Raw genomic sequence first — 24,541 nt, 5'->3', positions numbered from 1 at the left:
ATGTAAGTGTTCATTTATACAGGCAATGCCTGTAACACCAGTATCTCAGACTACAATTAATAGAAAAACATTCCTAGGAAAAACAATTAGATGCAATGAGGATATTACAGGATATGAAGTAATACTGAAATTATATAAAAATACTCACACTACATAAATACAAATGCTCACATTTAAATAAGAATTGAAATCAAGTTTTACTTCAGGGTCTAATGCAGTTGTTTAAGCCAATGTTACTACCAAAAGGAGATGTCCCACCAATCTCTGTCCATCCACATAAACCTTGGTCACCTCTAACTTCAGTTGGCACAAATTCAGAACATCACGATGTAGTTGGTCAGGGCAGAAATTGCTTTAACATGGAAGACGCTAAAAAAGAGTTCTGTTTTTCAAGAAACTGATAGCAAAAAAAGCACAATAAATTCCCATATTCTGGCCATTAAAAAAAACCTTCAGATCAAGACAAAGATAGCTACAGAAACAGTTATGTACACTTTGAATAAAGGTCCAAAGAATTGATTTTCCAAATGTCAATTTGTTCCTCATTATTTTAAGAGAAATCTTTACAAATCAAGTGCCACTGTTTCACTTACATGCAGGTTTTTCCAAGTTCAAAGCTTATCAGTTCTAAATATCCAGCAATCATTTAGCTTTTAACTCAGTTCTATCACTAAACAAATTCCAAAACCTTAATCTGAAGTGTCTATACAGAGATACTTTACTTACTCTTTATTCAAAGCTTTCAAACATTAGGTAAATGCAAAAAGAATTGAAACTTTCCACAATGACAAAATTACAGTTGTTTTCCATAAAAACAGACTAGATTTCTAGAAGACTTGGTTTTGTTCCTAAAAACCGTAAACAAGCAAAGCAATCAATATCAAAACAGACTTTGTTACAAAAAATCCACGTAAGCAAATTTAAGCTGTTACACTATCTTAACAATACAACTAACACATTTAACATGAATCCCCTTTTCAGAATAAGAAACCTAAGCAAAGTAGCAATAGAAAGTTTTTTTTTTTACTGCATCCTTCATGAGTTGAGTGCTTACATGATTTTATGGTTTATCCCCTTTTTTTGTTTTTAAAAAAAGTCTATTTTCTTTAAGAAAGTTGTTTATCTTTGATTGCGCTGTAATACGAAAATGTCTTCAGTACAAAAAGAGTTCATAGTATTGAAAATGCCTTTCCCTTCCCAAACAGCACCTAAATATAAAGAAGTCAACAGTAGATGGCTGGAGTGGTGTTGTCTGAGAAAAATCAATCCCCAGAACGCAGAAACTTCTAAAGTTTCTATTTAAAAGAAGACTGGCATATAAAACTAGGGTTAGGGAATGTCATTTTCAAACAGTACGCAGAGTTCAGAATCACCAGTTTATGTCCTAACAGCAAGCTAGATACAGTTTCTTTTACAAAACTTCATTTTCAATGTCAAGAAATTAAGGCCATTAGACTTTCAGATTACGAACTCACAGAAAGAAACTATAAAAATACATTGTGCTTCTGAGAAGGCTATTCTGTAGACAATGATAACCATTATTTGAAGAACCTGGATGACTGGAAAGAGTTTACATGACCACACAGCTTCTGTCAGGTTTCCTTGGGCTCCCCTGTTACAAACAGAAAAGTCATAATCGGAAAAAATCCAACAGCAAGAGATTGAGAAATCAAAAAAAACATAATTATATATATATATATATATATATATATTAATATAATACATACAAATTATCAATATATAAAATTACTAGCCTGGTATGGTCTAAGCAAGCTGTAATACAATGTCTTGACCCTATATAAAGTAAAGGAATGCTAGATATCCTTTCATGTAAGGTAATGGAAGATAGACACCACTGTAAGAGACTGAGAAGAGAGTGGATTAACGTACCAAATACTTGGTAGAAGAGTAAAAGGAGACTACCACAGTAAGGAGATGAGGAACAGTTGGAGTAGGGAGCCTTGCAAGGCAGGTATTCCTCCTGAATGATTTCCTTATCTTGTGAACATTACGCAGACCTGCTGAATTGCAACATGCCGACAGTGGGGAAGGAAGACTATACCTGTACTCACTTCAGCAGAGGCAGAAAAACAGTCCTTGAAGCCCCCCCGGTTCATTTCCAGAATATACTAAATCTTGAACTGTGCTTGTGCAGGGGTAGAGCCATACCTCAATCACACCATTAGAGGAGGCCTGGCAACCATCTGAGACCCCAGACGCATTTCTGAAACATTCTGAAGAAGCACTTTACGTCTCCTTAAGAGCCACAAAGACATAAAAGGCAAAGGACTGCCCGTTCAGGTGTGCACATCTTCCACAGCAGGAACAATCCGGACACTGCTGGATCCAATGGTGATGACTCTGTATCTTTATTTTTATTTCTCTCTTTTTCTCCCACTTTTCAAGTTATATTAGAACACGATGCAAGTCAAATCATCATAGCTTACCACTAAAATTGCATTTCTTATGTAGCACCAATAATAACATTTCCCAGGCAAATTTGAAACTACTCTTGTTTGAATAAACTTGTTAACCAATCATTTGTTGTCATTTCACCTTACTATGCCCCAAGGAGATCTCATACCTTACAACTTCCATACTTACCCAGGGTAGCTTGAAGTCAAGTCACGACAACCAGAAATAACACAAAGGTCATACTGGACTTTAAGGCTAAAAGCATCATTGAGATTACACAGCTGGTGACTACAGTAGTAAGCCTAGATAAAAACCTCAGAAGTTTTTATCTAAAAAAATCCATTCTAACATTTCTTTAGCTAAAGAGCTAACAATACTTCAGCTGAAGAGCACACCCTAGAAAACGCAGCTCCCACTTCGGTACTGAATAAGTGCAGTAAAATCTTGCACCTATATTCAGTGCCACTAAGACACAATGCAGCTACAGGCCAAAAGCATGCCTGGCAAGAAACATGATTTCTCAGGCAGTCAGCTATCTTCATTTTTTTCCTGCGGATTTACATACACAACTTTAGTTACTGTTCTATGTTCACTTTCCTGACTGACATTAATACATATACTAACTGAAAAATAAGTTTTAGCTGAAGGAGCAAAATATCTATAAGATATGTGACCAGAGGGCCAAGGGAGGTGATCCTGCCCATCTGCTCTGTGCTGGTGAGGCCTCACCTGGAGTACTGTGTCCAGGTGTGGAGTCCTCAGTACAAGAGAGACATGGATCTGTAGGAGCACATCCAGAGGAGGGCCACAAAAATGATCCAAGGGATGGAACACCTCTCCTGCAAGGACAGGCTGAAAGAGCTGAGGCTGTTCAGCCTGGAGAAGAGAAGACTGCAGGGAGACCTGATAGCTGCCTTTCAGTATCTAAATGGGAGCTATAGGAAAGAAGAGAACAGACTCTTTAGCAGAGTCTGTGGTGGCAGAAAAACAGAAATGGTTGCAAGCTTAAAGAGGGTAGATTTAGGTTAGGTATTATGAAGAAATCTTTTACAGTGAGGTGGTGAGGCACTGTAAGAGGTTGCCTAGTAATGTGTTTGATGCCCCATCCCTGCAGACTTTTAAGGTGAAGCTGGATCAGGCCCTGGACAACCTGAACTAGCTGTGCTGTCCCTTTTCATTGCAGGGGAGCTGGACTAGATGGCCCTCAGAGGTCCCTTCCAACTCTGAGGAATCTATGATTGTATGATCTTGGCCTTACAGAAAATTATTTGTCCATTACAACTACTGTCTTTTTAGAAAAGCTATTTGGTTAAAGCAGTAACATAATGCATAAAACTCAGAATGCAAACTACTCAGTACACTTTATCTGACTATTCTCTCATCTGAAGTCAAAAGCCATAGATTTCTCTCAGTCCAATTGTATCAGAAAGTTTAAGAAAAAATCCCAGATCTAAGTTTCAAATTTTTTTCAAAGAATAGTCCACCATCATGGGAATATATGAAGAATTCTTCCTACTAATTTTAATAATTCTAAAAACAGTTATGTTTTAATTCAATTACTGATTTAACAAAAAAAACACCCATGTCCAAGCAGTTGTGCAAAAAAAAAAAGAAAAAAAATCACTGCTTATATATTCGTCTTTTCTTTTTCAATCTAAGCAAATCTGTTAAGACAGTAGTTTTGACAAGCCTTAACAAGATACCTGTTGGTGGATAACATCTTCAAGAATTTCTTCTTCCCCTTCCTCCTCCTCCTCTTCCCCTTCATTTACAGTAGTTTTAAAGACAGTGCTTCTCTGAGCAACTTCCTGCAAAAGAGTTACATTTTTAATAATTGACTCTTCTGAAGAGCTGATGCTTATCTACTTGTATTTTGAGAAAGGGGAATGCCACCTGTTCAGACAGCTAACTGTACAGTTTGTCTATGCATTGCAGCACATGGAAAGAATATAAACATATATTTATGAATATAAACATTCATAACACTTTAAATCTCTTAACAATTACAAAACTTCCTTAAAACACACGTCAAGCTTTTTTTTTTTACATAACTATTACAAGAAATTTGTATTTTAGTATTTTACTATTTATTTTGCTACATGTCATTGTCTCTTATCTACTTAAAACACTTGTTTTCTTAGCCCTTACTAACACAGTTTTCACAGGAACAAAAAAAAATAGCACTGAAAGGTATACTAATATTCTTTTGCCTTCAAAATGTATTTTGATAAAATCATTCTATTAGTAAACAAGGCAGTATATAAAATCCATAAGCTTTCTCAACACTGCACCCCTAAACTGCAAATTAAGCTCAAGAAAAGTGCATAGTATGCTTGGTTAAAAGCAGCAGGAGAAAAATTTTACTACACTCTCACGTGCACTGAAGTGCTAAGAACTGACAGTGGTTCCACTACTATCTTTACAAGGCTAGATGCTGGAGTGACAATATAGTCAAATGCAAGTTTGACACATCTGAATTACTTTACCTCCCCCTGGGAATTTTTCAGCACAACCTTCACATCTTCACCAGTGCCCCAGGAATTCTGGTTCTTCCAGATGAGGTCAGTGGGAGGGCTAGCAGTTACTCCAGCATTTGCAGCCCATATCTGTTAGAAGTCACAAATGAATGTTACTTGCTAATCTTACATAATATATTTCCATTTCAGGTGACACCATTGAATCTCTTCCAGTTAAGAAAAAATGAAGTCTCAGTCCTGCAACTTCCAAATATTTTTTTTAACATTAAAATATCCTTCTTTTTTTAAACACAAACAGACACTTTTGAATATGCAAATGCACCTACTTACAGTCAAAATTATAGCTGTGTATATAAAATACGTTTCTAAGAAATGTGGCTCTGTTCACTAAAAAATTACTTTTCCCAACAGACAACAGTGAATGCTAAACATAAATAAGTTATTTTTTTTTCTGAATATCTGTATGGGAAGGACAAAACCAAAACATTACTGACTTACTGACATAAACAAATTGACCTAAAGCCTGTTTGAACTGAACAATTGAAGCTTGACAACTTACTGTAACAGTCTGTCCCGCCTTTAGTACATATCTTGAAGTATATCTGTAACTAGCAGAAGTGTCTCCTATTTTTCTGATCATCTCCCAACCTCCCATAGGTTGATCCTAATAAAAAGGAGAAAAAGTTTCTGTCAGCAGTTATTGTGTACACATGTAGGGTATTTGACACATACGGACATGATGCATATAAAATTTTCAATTTCCCTTCAGCACATAAATAGCTACAGTTTTAGTCAAGCTGATCTTTTCTTATTCCAGGTCAAATTTCAATACATTCCACTTTTCCATTCTGACATTACCTTCTTTTAAATTAGTGTTTATTAGTTTGCATCAGGTTTTTCTATACCTTAGTCTAGATAAATGCACAAGTATTAAACCTTGCAACACTTTGTCCAGCACTCCTGATCACTCCCATGTACTATCTACAGCAGTGCACTACAGACTGTTGCTCAAAACTATATGCCTGGCTAAATGCAATAACTATGAATCATCTGTGGCTACTTAGAACTGGTTGTTCAGGCTTGGAAAAACAAATGTGCAGCTAGAGGTCACCTATAATAGAAGGGAATCCCATATGGTACAGTACAAAGGGAAGTTGCTGAAAAAACAGTTAGGGAAAAATGGTAGATCCTAACACTAGGGCAAGCTAAAGTCACCTTTACAAACATTTAAACATAACACAGGATTATTTTTTTCCCCTTAAACAGAAGTTAAAAGTCATATCTCTGGAGGGGGCAATTTAATGCAACAGTTTATATCCTTTCAACAAAAGCATGAGTAATAATAAAAACATTTCTTTAAGTGAAGTGCCTTTAAATATGGTCCCGTTCCCCCACTGATGCAAACTGCAACCCATCCAGAGAAAAATAATCTGGAGAGGTTTTGGCACGAGCATACATTGCTCCTTCCAAAAACTACAGATGCAACCAAGAAAGAAGGAAAACTATAACGTAAAGAAGATACACGCAAGTGTTAAAGAGTGTCTCTAATTAGTCAGTTAGACTGTCACAGACGTTTAGATCTTCATTCTGCTTCGGTGCTACTTCTTTTGGGTCTTCGTAAGGCAGAGAGAAACTTCTGAAGATAAGAAATAGTGCAAATGGACTTCAAGCTATCAATGATGATCGTAACTGTAAAGGCAGATCATTTGGCAAAGCATAACTCTAAAGAGTGACACAACACTTTGGCACCTTGAAAGCCATTAAAAAAATCAGGAAGTTGTTACCAACCCAGAATACCGTTGGAAGGAACATTCGGTGACACACTAATTTCTTACAGCCCTCCTTTATACAGCCTGATTTAGTTCCAGTCATTGTTAAGCCTGAGATGTGATACGGTGCTGAGAAAGCTTTCTACCTCATCAACCCACTGTATAGACATGTGATATGAGCACTTTCAAACCTGTTCAGAGGTATTCTTCAAGCGGATGAATTTTCCATCAACATCTATCTCCTCAATAGAGATATTTCCAGTGGCAGAAGCCGAATGGGAGATGCTGACACTACTGCTGGCTTCAGATTCTTCCACATCAATTCTCTTCCTCTTTCCTCTGGTGGTACGTACACTACGGCTTGACGAAGCTCGTGAAACTGTCACTCGAGAAGATGGGCCTGGAGAAAGCCTGAGCCTAAATTGAAGAAAAAAAAAATCAGAGAATCATGGAACTGTAGGTGTTGGAAGGGACCTTTAGAGATCACTGAATCTAACCCCATGCAAAGCAGGCCCCCTACAGCAGGTTGCACAGGTAGGTGTCCAGATGGGTCGTGAAATCTGGAGAGAAGGAGAATCCACAACCTCCCTGGGCAGCCTTTTCCAGTTTCCTGTTCCATTAGGAAACATAACAAATTATTCTACCTTCATTTAAAAAACTTTCTTTGTATCTTCTCCTATTCCCACAGAATTACATAGCTAAAGGTAGAAGAACATTATAAACAAAGAACATTACATCAAAATCGAAGCTGTAATTACTTAAAAGAATTAAAATGTTGTCAAACAGCTGATTAATGCTCCGGGACATGAAGTACAGAAGGCTACTAAACTATCATAAAATTATCTGCATACATTTACTGCATTCCTGGGTAGCTGTATTAAGTCCAAAAAAGCCCACAGACAACAACTGCAGAAGACTCTCACAAGGACTTAAGCTTTGATAGGAAATTTATGCAAAAAATGTCAATGGCAAAACCACCAATGGTATTTCATCTCCACACAGAAGAATCAGCTCAGATGAGAGGAGTGCCAGTAAAAAAGACAACAAAAATACACGATTTCAAATAAAAACTGACTTTCAAAATTAGGTTATCACAATAGCTATGCTCGTATTAAATTAATCTATGCTTAAAGCAACTTGGATAACAAATAACTCAGGGCTAACTCTTGATAGGGGAATAATATCTGCACCCTTGTAGAAGAGTCAGTCAGACACTCAAAAAGTTTCTCTCACAGAGACTTAGAAGTAAATGTGTATCAGACACGAGGATGCAAAGAATAGCATTTTGTTAACAGTAGTAAAGGGCTTAATAAGAGCACACTCAGTGAGAACTGCCTTTTAACAGAGTTAGACAAGCAAGCACACAGAGTCACCATGTTACCACGTTCTTTCATACCTCTCCTCTTCACTCTCCAGCAATTTCCGGTATGCACTGATTTCCATATCAAGTGCCAGTTTAACATCCAGAAGTTGTTCGTAGTCACTGAACTGCTGCTGCATTTGATTTCTCATCTCTGCCACTTCTCTCTCATTCTCAGCCAGTATTTTGCGATAGTTTTCCCGCTCCTTGGACAAGGTGTCCTCAAGCTCATGCACTCTATCTTGCCATGCTCTAGACTAAAAAGCATTGAAAAACAGTGGTCTAAAGGATAGCTCACTCTAATCTCAAAGCAGTCCACTATTCAGGTAATCTGAAGTTCAAAACACCAGGTTAAGCATCCTCTTTCTCTCTCCAAATTGAAACCCACCCACATTCATCATCCTGTTATCCACGTTTTCTTTAACAACTTAAATCCCAATGAAATTTGCAACATAATTTAGAAGACAAATATTTTCCTATTTCAGAAAAATGAATTAAGTGTTATCACAGCTGAATTATATCAGCCAAGAAGAATGGAACTAAAGAGTCGGCATGTTTAAACATAACACTGGGTAGGACACAAAGACAATGAGCTTGGTAAACTTCAAAGCCTGCGGTACATAGTTGTTTTTCAGCTGTCAGATGTGTGTTCCCTGCCTAAGTTTTCTGCTGCCAATTCCAAATTCTGGAAGACGTTTATCTAACAGAATAGTGAAGGCCTGCCTGCCTCCTGGAATTTTCAAAGTCTGCTGAAATTACAGAGGCAATTGGTCCACACGGAAAGCTAATTTGCAAAGCATTGGCACAGGCTGCCTAGTGATGTGGTTGATGCCCCATCCCTGGACCTTCAAGGAGAGGCTGGATCAGGCCTTGGGCAACCTGGTCTAGCTGTGGTGTCTGTGTTCATGGCAGCAGAGTTGGACTAGATGGCCCTCAGAGGTCCCCTTCCAACTCTAAGGATTCTACAATTCTGTGATCTTAATACTGTACACACAGAAGGGAACACCTATCAAAGAATAACTAAATCACAACACCATTAAGATCTGCTTTCCCTGAGTGCATTCTCAGCCTGATGTTCTCCTAAATATTTTAATTGAAGGACATCAAAACCAATCCTCTAGAACCACCATGTCTGGTCAAATAAACCAAGTTTGCTGTGAAGGCACACTGCTCACTACATCATAGTCCAGTGACAGCAAAACAGGCAGCTTACAAGGCTGTAACTAGATGCTGCTCTTAAGATTCAGATAGGGTTTAGTGTCATGCAGAAGATTATGGAATTTGCTGAAATGCACAGCACATACCTCTGCAAATTTAGAAGTTTTCCAAACCTAGCTGCCACTCTAAGTTAGCAGTATGACACTGATAGTTAACTAAAGTTAGAAGGAAAAAAGCAACACATTGACTGAGCTATCAGAACAATGACAATCACAATGTAAAGGCAGAAGTAAGAGCTAAGTAGCCAGAAGCCTTAACCCAATTCTTGTGCAACCTCATGCACACTGATTACACAACCTGACCTATTTTAGAAAATAATTTTACTACGTAATAGGAAAAGTGGGAAGACTCATACCCAAAGTTGTTTGGAAAGTGCATGAATACTCTTCACCTGAAGTACACCGAATTTTGAAATTCTACAAGTCTACTATACAGTAGCAGTATGACTCAAAATGCATCAATAATCATAGGAAGGATCAAAACTAAAAATTACTATTTATTTATTTAATGGAACAAAATACAAAGTCTTTGTTGCATTCAGCTGATAAGTAAGGCTCTGAAATGAGCGTCAGTAACAAGTATTAATACCTCTGTCTAAAAAAGCTTTTCACTCCAGCTTTTCCAGCACACATTACTATTTTGATCATGTAAACTAGCACTGAATATGTGACTTGTCATAGGTTGTGTCACACTTCTATAAGCATAATCAATATACTGTGACCTGACACCAGGTCCATTTAGTTTCAGCTCTACAAACCTCAAGTATAATTACTTCATCCCAATCCTGGCACAATCATTCAGTTTCATCACTTTTTAAATAGCTCTAGATGATACTTGGATCAAATGTGCAAAAAGATACCACTGTAGATAAACAGAAGATACCACTGAAGATAAACAGAAGATACTGTTTATTTCAGCTCTGTCTTGGAATCTTGTTTTGTTGAATACTGCACTAAAGCATTCAGATAATGAAGAAAAGAACTAAATTGTTTAGAATGTCAAGAACATACAGCTTGTGCTTAACATTGTCATATCTAGAAAACAAAGTAGGGTTTTTGTACAGTTCTTACAAGACCTAATGCAGTAGGATCAGATCCTTGCTAGTACTATAAGAAACTTGTCAGTTTTGGGGTAAAAATTTTTCATTTTTTTCGGAAAAAACTTTTCATTTGCGGCTACTACACTGAGAGGAACTCTTGACTCCATAAAGAGAGTCTTTTACATTAAAAATCAACAATTAAAACTGAACAGACATAAAAAGTTTGTTACCTCTTTCTGAATGTCAGCAATATGGGAAGACAGCGTTTCAATTCGCATACGACTTTCGTGAAGCTCTTCTCTTACTGTGTTGGCTGTACAACTGTGCATCTCAGATGACTGTCTAATATTTTCAAGCTGCAATAGATAGGACATCTTTAATTAAAAGAAAAAACCCCATCTCCAAATAAAACCATATACAACATTAAGATGCAAAAGTTCCTCTCTCCAGCTCTAATATACAATAAAATATCTCTCTTAAGGGGTTAAATGTGGTGGTTCAGTTACCATGTTGGATTGCTCTAAAAAACCACTACCCTCCAAGCATTTATTCTAGGATTAACTCAACTCATTAAGTTTCCCTTGAAGACATTACTAAAACTGGAATGCTAAGCTCAGTTTTGACTAAAAATAACAGCACGTACCTTCATATATTTAAATACTTTTTTGAGTATGTTTGAATAGACACTAAACTGAAATTACTGATTTTCTACAAAAGTAAACAATTGTTGCTGATTATCAGACAACATGAGGACACTAGCAGAGTCACTGCTTCTTCATTAATTTATTACATCAAGTTCAAATAATTTTGTTTTAAACTGTTTAAAACACCCAAAAGGAAGCCTGAATTAGAAAAGATTTTTCATATTATAGGAAGATTTTTGCTAGATCATATTTTAAATAACTTCCTTTCTCTAGTTTTCCCAAGTCAGACTGAAGCCCTGAAGATAAGCAACTACACAGTTCTTCAACTTTGTTTTTAAAAATACTGAGCACAGTTCTGAAAAACACTAACTGCAGTAAGAAGCCACAGGAACCGGGTTCAGTTGAGACATCCTTTCTTACATAAATGCTGAATCATAGTAGAGGAAGGAAATGATGGAAGTATAACTGATCTCAGTTTGAGTAGGGTTTCACCCTTCCATAGATGCAGAAATGACTGGGTGTGGTCAAGGTCTCCACACAAGAATTCTGATATAGGGTCTGAGGACTTGGAGTGCTGTCTTCTCAGCAAGCCATGCTACAGATTAAGCTTTACGCAAAATACAGAACAGTATGCTTATTACTGAGATTGTTTATTATAAATGTAATAGAACACAACTTTCCTTGAATTCGCAGTAATCTCAGTACAAATCTTCTTCCACATAGTTCGTTTACACAGTGCTTTCTATACTTACTTTGTTGTGCCTTTTAAGTTTTAACTCCGCCTTTAAAATGAGAACTAAAAATGCAGATTTATCTTCAAGAACATGGTGATTTTAAACCAAATGCCAAAACGAAATCTCTGAAATCTGAGTAATTATGTTAGGATATCCCTCCATTAAACAAAGCAAGATAAAGTAAATCAGACAACCGTATGAAAGAACATTCTCACTTTGCTACTGTAAGTCTGTTCAAGCTCCTCTTTGTACAGTTTCACTTGTGCGTCATGCTGCTCTCTTATTTCCTTCAGTGCTTGGGCCAGTTTATACTCATATTCTATTTGACGCCCAGAGTCAACTTCAACTAAGCGAGTTTCATGTTTTCTTCTCGTCTCCTTGATTTCCTAAGAAAAATAAAAAAATAAAATCACTGTTCAATAAATGAGGAAAAGCAAGTTTTAGAATCTGACTATCCAATGAGCAGATGGTAACAGAAATTTTAGCTAGTCTTTTGAGTCTCCATAGGAGAAGTTGAGGGCTTTACACCAGGTATGAAGGGGGAAGGGGTTAAAACTAGGCTCACTAGTGATGAGCCTGGGAGAACGATACCAGGGTGGGGAGTGAAGCCAACAGCTCAGCTGAAGCGCATCTACACCAATGCACACACCACGGGCAACAAACAGGAAGAACTAGAAGCTGTGTGGCAAGCAAACTATGACTTCGTTGCCATTACAGAAACATGGTGGGATTGCTCACATAACTGGAGTGCTGTAACAGATGGTTATAAGCTCTTCAAAAGGGACAGGCAAGCAAGAAGGGGATGGTGGTATGGTTCTCAGTATTTGAGAATGTTTTGATGCTGGAAAGCTTGGGGTCGGGAATGATAAGGTCAAGACACTATGGGTGGCGATCAAGGGAAAGGACAAAAAGGCTCACATCTTAGTGGGGGTCTGTTATAGACATCCTAAACAGGATGAAGAGACAGACAAGGAATTCTACAAGCAACTGCCAGAAGTCACACAATTACCAGTCCTTGTTCTGGTGGGGCACTTCAACTTCCCTTATTTATGCAGGAAACAAAACACAGCCCAGAGGAAGCAGTATAGAAGACTGGAGTGTGCAGAAGATAACAGCCTGACACTGCTGGAGCCTACCAGGGAAGGTGCTCTGCTAGACCTGCTGTTCACAAACAGAGAAGGACTGGTGGGAGATGTGGTGACTGGGAGTTGTCTTGGGCAGAACCACCATGAAATTGTAAGACTTCTTCATTCTTGGTGAAGTCAGGAGCAGGGGGTCAGCAAAGATGCTACCCCAGACAGCAGATTTTGATCTGTTAGTTGTTCAGGACATTGGTAGAGAGGATCCCTTAGGAGTCAGTCCCAAAGGATAAAGGGGTCCATGAAGGCTAGACATTCCTCAAGAAGGAAGTCTTAAAGGTGTAGCAGTACGCTATTCCCCTGTGCCACAAGATGAGCCAGCGGAGAAGACAATCAGCATAGCTTAACAGGGAATTTTTGCTGAGATTCTGGGAGAAAAAAAAAAATACCTCTGGTAGAAGAAGGAACAGGCAACTCAGGGAAAGTACAAAGAAGTTGCTAGGATACACAGTAAGAATATTAGAGAGGCAGAATCCCAGCATGGGTTCAACCTGGCCACTCTAGCAAGAGACAACAACAACAAAAAGCTTTTACAAATACATTATCAGTAACAGGAGGGTGAAGAACAATCTCTGTCCTTCACTGGATGTGGCAGGGAACACAACCACTGAGGATAAGGAAAAAGCTCATGTTCTCAGTGCCTTTATTTGTATCTGTTATCAACACTCAGACAAGTTATCCTTGGGGCGCCCAGCCTCCTGACCTGGAAGTCTGGGACAGCATGTAGAAAAACGCTTCAACGATTCAGGAGAAAACAATTAGAGATCTATTACTCCATCTGGACTGTCACAAGTCCATGGGGCCAGATGGAATCCACTTGAGGGTGCTGAGAGAGCTGGCAGAGGTGATTGCCAAGCTGGTACAGCAAACTATTGGGGTTTCTGGTCAACTGGCAAGGTCCCAGAGGACTGGAGGCTTGTCAGTATGACAACCTGGTAGATGAGGGAAAGGCTGTTGACGTAGTCTGCCCAGACTTCAGCAAAGCCTTTGACACTGTCTCCCACAGTACTCTCCTGGAGAATCTGGCAACCCATGGCTTGGACAGGTAGACTTTTTCTGGGTTATAAACTGGCTGGAGGGTCAGGTCCAGAGGGTGGTGGTGACTGGAGTTAAAACCAGCTGGCATCCAGCCAAGAGTGGTTTTCCCCAGGGGTCAGTACTGGAGTCTGTCCTGTTTAATATCTTTAATGATTATTTGAATGAGGGAATTGAGTGCACTCACATTAAGTTTGCAGATGCCACCAAGGAGTGGGGAAGTGTTATCTATCTGAGGATAGAAAGGCCCTAGGGAGGGATCTAGACAGGCTGGATCACTAGGCCAAAGGGATGAAATTCAACAAGTCCAAGTGCTGAGTCCTGAACTTTGATCACAACAACCGCAGGCAACTCCTCAGGCCTGGGCAGAGTAGCTGCAAGGCTGTGCAGAGGACAAGGATCTGTGGGGTATTGGTCAACACTCAGCTAAACATGAGCCAGCAGTATGTCCAGGTGGCCAAGAAGGCCAACAGCATCTTGGCTTTTATCAGTAGTGTAGCCTGCAGGTGATCACCCCCCTATTCTTAACACTGGTGAGGCCACACCTCAAGTACTATGTTCAGTGCTGAGCCTCTCACTACAAGTGAAAGGCCATGGAGCGTGTTCAAAGAAGGACAATGAAGCTGGTGGTGAAGGGTCCAGAACACAAGTCTTATGAGTAGCAGCTGAGGAAACCAAGATTTAGTCTGAAGAAGAGGAGGCTCAGGGGAGACTTTATTGCTCTCTAAAATGACCAGAAAGGAGGTTGCAGCGAGGTGACATGACACACAAAGCTATTTCACCATTTATAAGAGCTCTGAGTAGATGTTATTTGCTTGTAATGAAAAGATGAAAACCGCCAGATATAATAGAAGTAAATTCTGCTCACAATGGGAGTTCAAAAAGTTATTCTATTATTCCAGAATGATCCTTCAGTTATCTTCTGTCCTTTGAAAATACAAATATTTTACACTAAGAAAATTTACCTCTTCATACATATTCTTACGGAATTCCAAATCTTCTATGAGGCTCTGACAACGATTTTCAAGATCCACCTTCTGTAAAGTTTCATCTGCAAGCTCCTTCTTGGCTGCAGCTAAAGAAACCTCAAGCTTTATGAAAAAAAAAAACAGAAAAGTTCAGCACAATGATTATGTAGCAAAACTCACATAACACAAATACCTCATCTGCCTACAGGTACATTAAATAGATAATAAGGTTGAGGTTGACAACCAAGTCTAGTATCTAAAAGCAATGATTTTTTTTCTCCTTTGTGATTGCTTGCACAAGTGAATTATAGATTCTGCACATTGATAAAATTCATGTTAATGATAGTTATTAAATGTCCTAACAAGCCTTCATTTTTTCTACTTGGCAAAGAACAGCCTCCTGGTTTCAGATGTCTCCTAGGCTCATTCAAGGTATTTTTTGTTTGTTTGTTTCTTAAAATCACAGTTAAGATACTTCAAAGGGTCAACAAAACTGTAAGATTTTTTTACTTGCTATCAGATGTCCTGAAGACAGAGTGCCACAGACAGAACTACGAGGAATGCACAGAGAATTACAAACTTAGAAGTAGGAAATAGTTCCAGCCATTCCTACTCAACTGTTTTTGGGAAGTATCTTCAGGAATAATCAAATATATGTTCTCAGTACATTTGTCATTACCCACTGTGAAAGACAACTACAGCTTCTTTCCTCTAGCCACCTCTCTCATTGCTTCACCAACTTTTTATTTTTTACTAGATAACTATTCCAAGTCATCTTAAAGAATCTTCCTTGTTGCAGTTTAAAGCTATCAGTTTTTGGTTGGTTTTGACTGGCATGAACAACTGACTGTGGCAGTCCTCTAAGTGAAGGCTACAGCTCCGCTCTCTGCAGTCAGTCCAAGGTCCATTGCACTTTTCAGATTCTTTCTGGAAAAACAGTACTGAACCAGTTACTCATCATCTATATTAGTGACCTCAGTCAGCCCCAAGAAGTAGCTCTCCAATTTTTTAAGTCTATTTTGAACTACTAATCTGTCTGTCTACAGAAGTATGATCTTTTATATTCCAGAGCCTGAAATTTTAAGAGCACTCTACCATTCATGCTACTATTAAACTGAACCACACTGAAGACACACCTATTCAATACTTAAATTCTGACAGCAAACCTCAAGTTCTAGATTTGCATTCATGTTTTGGCTACAAAGTTGCATTTTACCACAATGACATGGAGTTCCTTAGTTATGTATTTCTTCTTACCTGTGCAATTTGATCTCTTAAATCCTCCAGTTCTTCTTCCTGACTCCTCTTATCACCAAGAGCTGTGGCCAGTGCAGCTTCCTTAGCATTTAGTGCTGCTTCAAACTCTCGAAGTTTGACTTGAGCTGCATTAAGATCAGAATCCTTTTTTGCATAGCTGGAATAAAACAGAGAAAGCAGTAAGAAAGTATAGAAATGCCCCAAAATAGACTGTTGACCAGCAAAACAAGGTGCAATCTAAACACTTCATTTGTTTAATTCACTGTAGTTTAAACAAACTACTTAGCTCTGTTCTCTTATACTACATAGCAATAGCTTAGTACTTCACTTGAACTGTAGAAACCTTATTAAAGGGAAAATTGTGTGTCAAAGGATTCGTAAGTGATGTAAACATGGAAAGTGGACACTTTTATTAAAGTTGCCTTTTGTTTTCTCCTTCACAAACCACTGTAAAAAAAAATGTCCTATCCTCAGAGTTTTAATAGGTAGAAATAAGTTTCTCCCACCAACAGGCCCTTTCCATATGGTGGAAACAAATAATCTTTGCAGCCCTTTTTACCCATGCAGGAATTTGTGTAGATCTACAGTCCAGCCTGCAAACAGTCCTCTTTGAACTAACAGACCAGCTTCTTAATGAAAATTGAAGCTCACTATGTATAAGCCAACACTCCACAAACAGAAGCTGCAGTACAGCAAGTTATTTTACAGCACCCTTCTAACCACACATAATGTCTAAGTTCCACAGGTTAGAGCAAAGATACCCAAATATTTTTTACGTAACAGTCTGCCATCAACAAAACTGCACTGGTGATGAGCTATAAGTGTCTTTATTTTTAAAGAGGCCAACATTGTTTTCAACTTATTGTTCAAACTAGTTTTCAGGTCTATATAGGTGCCCAAATGGGGTTATTCTCTAAGGCATATGCAAACAAGGCAACAAAATGAGAAAAGTAAAATAATTCCAAAAGTTGAATTATTTCCTCTCTGGGATATCCATATTTCTCAGGTGAAGGAAGCAGCACATAGAAATTCTAAATATTTATAGTCAAGCAATAAACCATCCTACAGGAACAAATGGATAAGGACAACAGCTAGCAGATTTCAGTTTCCATGTTTCCTTGAAAAAAAAAAAAAAAAATAGAGTCCACAACACTAAACAGAGAAAGCCAGAAACCAGTAAAGACTCCAAAGAACCAGATCCTAACGGCTAGAGCATAAATACAGCCAGTACTTTTCAAATCAAAGTACTGAACTTATAAGCATCAACAGCAAAGCTTCTCAGAAAAATGAGACTAGCATCAGATCAACGTACAATTTTGAAGAGGAGAAGCCTAAATTTAAAGTGGCTTTTCCAAGATTACATGCAAGTACATGCAATTAATATCAATTTCCAAGAGAAAAGGGTATGCACAAGGCTTACCAAGAAGTTGTATGAATTATTTTGGAGGCGATTTAGGCCATACAGCCACCAGATGGCAGGCTTTATGTAACAGACTTAGCCTTAAGCCAAACCCATCTCCTCTGAATGACACAACACACACTGATGCTGTACACAGCACAACAGACACAGGCTATTCTGGACAAAAACTTGTTTTCAAGCATTTATTAACATTTCTGCTGCTCAGTGCTATCCACTTGCTCAATGGTGTTTTACATACCATTACACAATGGTGTTTCTACTGCTTAGACCCAACAGTTGGGTTCATCTATCAGATCACAGAAAGTAATTTAGGTTTTGGCCACATGGGTTCCCTATTTCCAAGCTCCCTCGGTTACTCACCAGAGGCCTGTAGGAACTTCACTGTACAGGAAGACATGTATAGCAACGGAGGTGAAAAAAGAAAACAAAGGGAGAACCGTCCCACGATGGTATGAATACCTCTCCATCATCTACTGAGACATATGAGGGTCCACATCAAGCCTTCACTGAGCATCACTGGATAATACTTTACACAAAACATGCAGAAATGGCCTCACACAGGCTTTCACAAAGCTTTATACTGAAATCAAGCCTGTCAAGTTGGATCCTAAAACTACAACTCTGGTCCTCAAAGCAAGGCACATACACGAGTGCAATCCCATGTGAATTATCCTGGAGTCTAAAATGAGAAGATTTTCTCTGTGATTGAGGTCACAGAATGGGAAAAGAGAATTGAAGTGCTATTAGTTATTAGTGTCGTAAGTTGTCTCATAATCAGAGAGCTCATCTGAACATATTCTCAGGAAGAAAACAAATGAATGCTCAACACTTTAAATACTGAAAGCCAGACTAAAATCTCAGCACCCCATCAGTGTCCTCCCAGCCCTAAAGGAATATGGAAAAGAACGGCAACAAGATCAGAAAAACCTCTAAACATCACACGTATACCTCACACACCTAGTAATTTCTGCCAGGAAGAAGTTCAGAGTCCCAACTACAGCTAGCTTCTTCCACCACAAGAAGCTGAAGCTGCATTTCAAAACAACAATAAAAAAGCCTAAGTACCTTCTTGCTGCCACATTCAGCAATTACCTAGAAGTGTACTCCAAGAAGTTTCACTCTCGAAAGCAATAAAAGCAAAGAATTAATTGCTAGCTTGCCTCTTCAAAGAAGAAACTTGCTTTTCTCTTTTCTCTTTGGACTTTGAAGCGCATGTATCTTTTCATCCAAGGAATTACAATTTATTTCGAAATAACACAGAACCGAGATCTGACCAAAACCAAGTTCCTCTTTATTTTCACTGTACTTCAGAGAGAAGTTGTGCTTCAGAAATGTAACCCACACCATCTAACTCATACACACACTGCAGAGAGACTCCCAACCGGTATTACCTCACTGCTCTCACTAACAGAAGTTGCAGCCAATAATGCTTTAGATAAGGCCTTGCACAAACTGCCATTCAGAAAGTAATGCCTCCTATTTATTTTCTTGAAAACTACAACACATACAAAGATCACAATATCACTATTTGATAGAACAAATTCTCAGTGTGAACACTCCTCTTTAGCATAGTAACTACTTCTAGCTCATACTACTAGTCATGAACAAGAGTCTACGTTGCCACTGCTGAAACACACCACCCACCTCACTGCCTCACAGCCACTGTTTGGTCTCCAAAAGCATTAAGCAAGAGTCAGTGAATGTCTGTGGGTGCCATTTTTTCCCCACAGAAAAATTTAATGCCTCACCTTTGCTTTATTCACACTTCCATGTCAGACACCATTCTGTCAAACTGCCCCTCTGCTGCCACTGGTCGCACAGCAATAACATGTAATGGGGTATCGGTGGGAAGGTCCAACCTCTACTGCCATACCACCAACATCGGCCTCTGATTGTTATAGGCCAACATAATAAAGTAGAAGACATGACTTTCGAAGCAGCCCTCCTACAACAAAATGATAGTGTCTTCCTGAACACACTCCAGCCACCCACAACCACGCCACAGGGTCACTCTGAGGAACACTGGTAACTCAGTCAGCTGCAGAACATATACCCTGTTCATGTTTACGCGAAGTTCTCATACCAGAAGCACTGTAGCCAAGACACAGTGTTTTAGATGCTCACCATTCCCATCGTACAACTAGTAAAGCAGAATGAACAAACACAATTCTAAGGTACCGTGGTTGTGCCTGGTTACCTGTGGCAGCTCATTTAAAACTAACAGAAAGCTCCCTGAATGCCACTGGTGCTACCACTGCTCCCGTGAACTATCTAGAGAATATAAGTGTGCAGATCAGAGAAACAGACATGCCACTGAATCTCAGGGAAAGAGGAAGGCTCCCTTTTCATGTTCTTGCAACCACCCTTCCTCTTTCATAAACTCTGAAGTTCATGAAACATCCGAGAATTTCCTGCAATTTCCTTGCATTTCTTACTAAGCTAGCTGAAAAGCTACCTAGGAAACAAAAATGATTTTATACCAGTCTATACCCCCCGGGGTCCAATAAACCACACACCTAAAGCAGGAGAAGCAGTGAGACTACTCCTCTAGGCAGCAGACAGACCTCAAGCTGAGCCTGGGCATGATTTAAAGTTCCAGTGAAGCTGACCAGGTGCAAGATGCCAGCAACCTAAGGAAGACCCCTTCCTTATCTCCCAAGGTGCAACCACTCAGTCCTGATGATATTTGGACAGCCACATCAGAGGTAAGTGCTGCCAGCAGTAATCTCAAAAAACATTCATTTTTCAGCCAATTCATGAAACAACTATGCAAGTGTAACTAATAATAAAGCAGCTCAACACTACATCTATATAAGGTTACATGGTACCACGCATTGCGCTGGCTCTCCACTCAAGCTGGGGAGAAATGTGTGTGTAGAAACAAATCTAGTCATTGGCTGCTAGTTAAACAAGACATCAAGCATTGCCTTCCCATGTTTCTTCCCCTAAGGCAGAGAATACAGTAAAGCTGTATTTCACAAGAATACAGTTTACAAAAACAGAAGAGGTATCTGTCTGAAAGCATTCATGATTCTGTATTCATACCAACATGACAATAAACATTACTTGTTAAGCTCACCATTTATGTAATTTAATATATGTAACTTGGTTCCAACTTCTTATTTCATCAACTCTGTATAGTTGGAAATGGTGAATGTTTGAAATCATGGCTAAACATAGGACCACCCCCACCACTCACCCCTCTTTCTGAAGAGCTCAGTTGACCATGTGAATTCAAGAATTACAGCCATCAGTTTTAGCACAGCCTTTGCACAAGAACTATGTACACCAAACCATTGCTCAAAATTCATTATTTTAACAGTTTTACAAAGAAAAGTACAAGTATAAGCACTTAAGGTTCAGTGAAGACTGATGTGTTTACATATCTGTCTGATTATTAGATAGCTTGAGATGCAGACACCCGTGACCAGTTGATTGAGTCCATAAGAGTGGTGGTATCACAGCAGCACTCCTTTGCCAGATGTATTTATACACATCATAATCTTGACCAAACAAATCTTAAAACAGGAGTAAAGAATTCACAGAACTTCAAAATGATGAGAGTACAGCTCCAAAATGCTACCACATATTGAATTTCCCATAAAAACACCAGATTACAAACAGCCTGTTTATTCAGTGACAGTAGTAGTGCCCCCAGAATTTCTGCAGAATACACTAAATGAGTTTGTTTAATAAAACCCCAGGGAAAGTAAAAAATACACAACAACAGGTGTCAAAACTTCAAGAAGAGATAAAGAATAAGCTATGTAGAGTTGTCTAAACCAGGGTGGGAACATACAGCAGGCATCTGATAAAATAACATTCTCATAACTTCACTATATTTGGCAGCAGTAGATCTCACACTCCTAACTAGCTGGAATTTGTCACTACAGTTTCATTTCCAAATTTACTGCTTCAAGTTACCACTGCAAGTAGACACATCACTGTGGGATGTGGTTACATCCTACCCCAGAAGGGTATGGAAGATACACTCTTAGATCATTCATTCTTACATTTCACTTGTTTAAATTACAGCACAACAAGTTAATTACTCCTCTCCTTATTTCCTTGGGATGCCATCTCTAGGGTAGACATGAGAGCAGTGACAGGGTTCAGATTAAAGCTCAGCTGTTCCCTAGACCCTCAGCCTTTATTTCCACTTCTCAGCATCACCCACAATAACAGGAATCGCAGAATGGCTTGGACTGGAAGGCACCACAAGGACTGAGTTCCAATGTCCTGCCACAGGCAGGGCTACCAGCTGCTAGATGAAGAACTAGATCAGGCTTCCCAGGGCCTCATCCAACCTGGCCTTGAACACCTCCAGGGATAGGGCAGCCACAGCTTCTCTGGGCAGCTGTGTCAGCGCCTCACCATCCTTTCAGTGAAAAACTTCCCCTTGACATCTGATCTAAATCCCTCCTCCTTTAGTTTAAAGCCATTCCACTCTTGTCCTGAAATACAATTTGAAAAGTGTTAAGATTAGTTGTCCAAGACTGCACCCGTAGCTCTTTACAGCACAGCACATGGACACCACGGGAAACCCTGGAGCAGCTGTTAGAACTTGGCTGGCAGTAACTCCATAGGGTTCTTCTGAACAGTTGCTCAGGGTACCAGCTGCACTCTTGCAGAGCAATTCAAGCTATAAGACAATAACAGTTAGGTGTAAGCCTAGCTTACTGCTTAATCTCACCTCAGAAATCCACTTCTGAGTAAGGCAGACCAACTGAAAACAAAGCAGAAGAACTAGAGAACTGAAGTGAGAACTGAAGTCTTTAGTATTAAAAATGCACAGAGCTAGCTGTCTGCCAAAGTTACCTCCTTATAAGTGACTGTACCCTACAACAGCTGATGATCAATGACCATTATATCCTCTATCAGCATATTTGATAAATTACAATTTCTTTCAGTTACCTTTACCACATTATCTCCTTTTATAGAAGGGTGTACCTCAGTACTGGACAACCACCAGTGAAATCTCCAGAGGAGTTTCCTAAATTAGCTATTTAACACTGTTATTATGCTCTTGGTAGCTGTTTTAGCTTCCATGGAAAATGTCAGAAGGCATTACTTTCAGATCAGCCCATATATTTTTATAGCGCAAGAAAACCACAACAGAAATTGGAAAGTAACCTGTAGCTTTATTTTTGTGCACTGCTTGGGCGAAAAGTCAAGGAACAGAAAGATTCTTGGAATTTAAAAAGAAAAAAAGAATGAAGCACACCAGAAGAATGTTCTACTGACTAAAGAATGCAGAGTTGTGAGTAAAACTGGGTTTTCCCCCCAAAAAAAGCCAACCACCTGTGCTCCTGCTGGATGAGGTGAATCCCACTCCAGCATCCAGAAGTTTTTTGCAAAGCCTATATATAATATATACATATATATATATTTTTTTTACAGTAGACTGTGTCTTCACCCCAAGCCCACATGTAATTGGCCATCAGCTTCTGAGAAGTGCCCATCCTTCCCATGAAGTCACAAAAGGGATGGCAATCCCTGCCTGGTTTTCCAAGTCACTCGGGTGCCCATCTGTAGCTACAGTCCACTTATCCTTTCCATCTGTTTTTCTGATGGAAGTGTACCAATAGTCACCAAAGAGTAACCAAAAGGACCACCCAATGATCAGAACCACACGTTATGCAAAAGCAAAGAGCTCAGAAGGCATTGAGCTGCCTGCAGACATGTGGAAACAGCTGTGTGTTGATTTATGAGTGCCTTTTTCATTATGAAACTCAGAACTGAGACTGGATTTAAGAGAAAATCAAAGTTAACAGATCACACAAGACTTTTTTTTCCCCAAAGCTTTTCACATCAGCGTAGAGTAAAATAAGCAACTGAATCAAGTCAGATTTTCAAGAAACAAAACTTAGTGGAAGAAATCAGTTCTTTGCGCAGATCTTTGGGCTGCGCCACAAAACTTGCAATTCTGAGATTATCACAGAATTGCTAAGGGTGGAAAAGACCTCTAAGATCACAGAGTCTAACCGTCAGCCCATCCCCACCATGCCCACATCCCTCAGTGCCACAGCTGCATGTTTCCTGAACACCTCCACGGACAGTGATTCCACCACCCTCCCGGTGCCTCACCGCATTTTTTTTCCTACTAACTAGTGACGGAGCCGGCCTTCACCTGAGCACCCATAAAAACATACGGAAATTATTTATTCGGGACTTCAACCAAGCCCTGCTTATCACACACTCGTGCCTTCCCGTTAACACCCAACGGAAAGCGGCTTTAGACAGAGGAACGCCCACACCGACGCTCAGCACCACCGCGCTGTCCCCGAGGCCACACGGGGTGGGGGTGGGGGCCGGAACGGCAGCCCCCCTCCCTCCGCCGGGAGGCCCGCACAGGGCCCTGCGTACGGCCGCGGGCTCCGTACGGGGCGGCGCTGCGGCCGCGGCGAGGCGGAGCCTCCGGCGCTCATTCATTCCGTGCCCGGCGGCCGCCGCACACAACAGCGGGGCCGCGGGGGGGCTCCACGCTTTGCCCGCGCCCTCCTCCCTCTACAGGAAAGGAGGATCCGGTGTCCTCTAGCCCGCTCACCTGCTGAGGACCTGCTCGTGCTCGGCGCGCAGTTTGCCCAGCTCGATCTGCAGCTTGGCCCGCTCCCGCGCTGTGTCGTCCAGCGTCTTACGTGCGTCGGCCAGCTCCGTCTCGAAGAGCTCCTTCAAACCGCTGATCTCGCGGCCGCATACCTGCTCCCGCTCGGAAACGCGCCGCTGCAGCGCGCTGTTCTCCGTCTCCAGGCTGCGCACCTTATCGATGTAGACAGCCAGCCGGTCGTTCAGCTGCCGCAGTTCCTCCTTCTCCTGCAGCCTCGAGATGCGCGTGGGGCTCAGTGCCGCGCTGGCCGCAGCGCCCCGGGGCTGCGGCGACAGTGGTGCGACGGCCGCCGCCATGGAGCGCGGGATGTTGGGCAGAGGCTGCGAGAGAGCCGGGCGGGAGGAGAGCACTAAGCGATGGGAGACAGAGAACAGGCGGCCGTGTGCGGAAGCCAAGAGGCTCTTAGCGTACAGCAGCAGGCACAACCGATGCGGCGCGCTCGGGAGCCCCCTACAATAT

General features: G+C 40.3%; 1 protein-coding gene across 1 annotated transcript; it reads right to left on the bottom strand.

Moving 5' to 3' along the window:
- Positions 1–172: 172 nt before the first annotated feature.
- Positions 173–24,541, bottom strand: LMNB1 (lamin B1). Its single transcript, NM_205286.2, has 11 exons — positions 24,023–24,541; positions 16,056–16,212; positions 14,796–14,921; positions 11,872–12,042; positions 10,509–10,634; positions 8,058–8,278; positions 6,853–7,078; positions 5,452–5,556; positions 4,902–5,021; positions 4,119–4,223; positions 173–1,612 (listed from the first exon to the last, which is right to left on the bottom strand). The coding sequence occupies exons 1-11, from the start codon at positions 24,376–24,378 to the stop codon at positions 1,571–1,573; spliced, it is 1,755 nt and encodes a 584-aa protein (NP_990617.2). The 5' UTR covers positions 24,379–24,541; the 3' UTR covers positions 173–1,570.

The sequence above is a fragment of the Gallus gallus genome, chromosome Z (assembly GCF_016699485.2).
Source record: "Gallus gallus isolate bGalGal1 chromosome Z, bGalGal1.mat.broiler.GRCg7b, whole genome shotgun sequence".
Classification (NCBI taxonomy): Eukaryota; Metazoa; Chordata; class Aves; order Galliformes; family Phasianidae; genus Gallus; species Gallus gallus.
This window is presented reverse-complemented; position numbering and strand designations above follow the sequence as displayed.

Bases quoted from the DNA above. Each gene is read 5' to 3' on its own strand.
- LMNB1 (NM_205286.2), bottom strand. From the start codon at position 24,378: ATGGCGGCGGCCGTCGCACCACTGTCGCCGCAGCCCCGGGGCGCTGCG. The intron at 12,043-14,795 runs GTAAATTTTCTT...TATTTTTCTTAG, and splicing joins GTAAGAATATGTATGAAGAG to GAAATCAAGGAGACGAGAAG. The intron at 1,613-4,118 runs GTATCTTGTTAA...TGTTTGTAACAG, and splicing joins AAGATGTTATCCACCAACAG to GGGAGCCCAAGGAAACCTGA.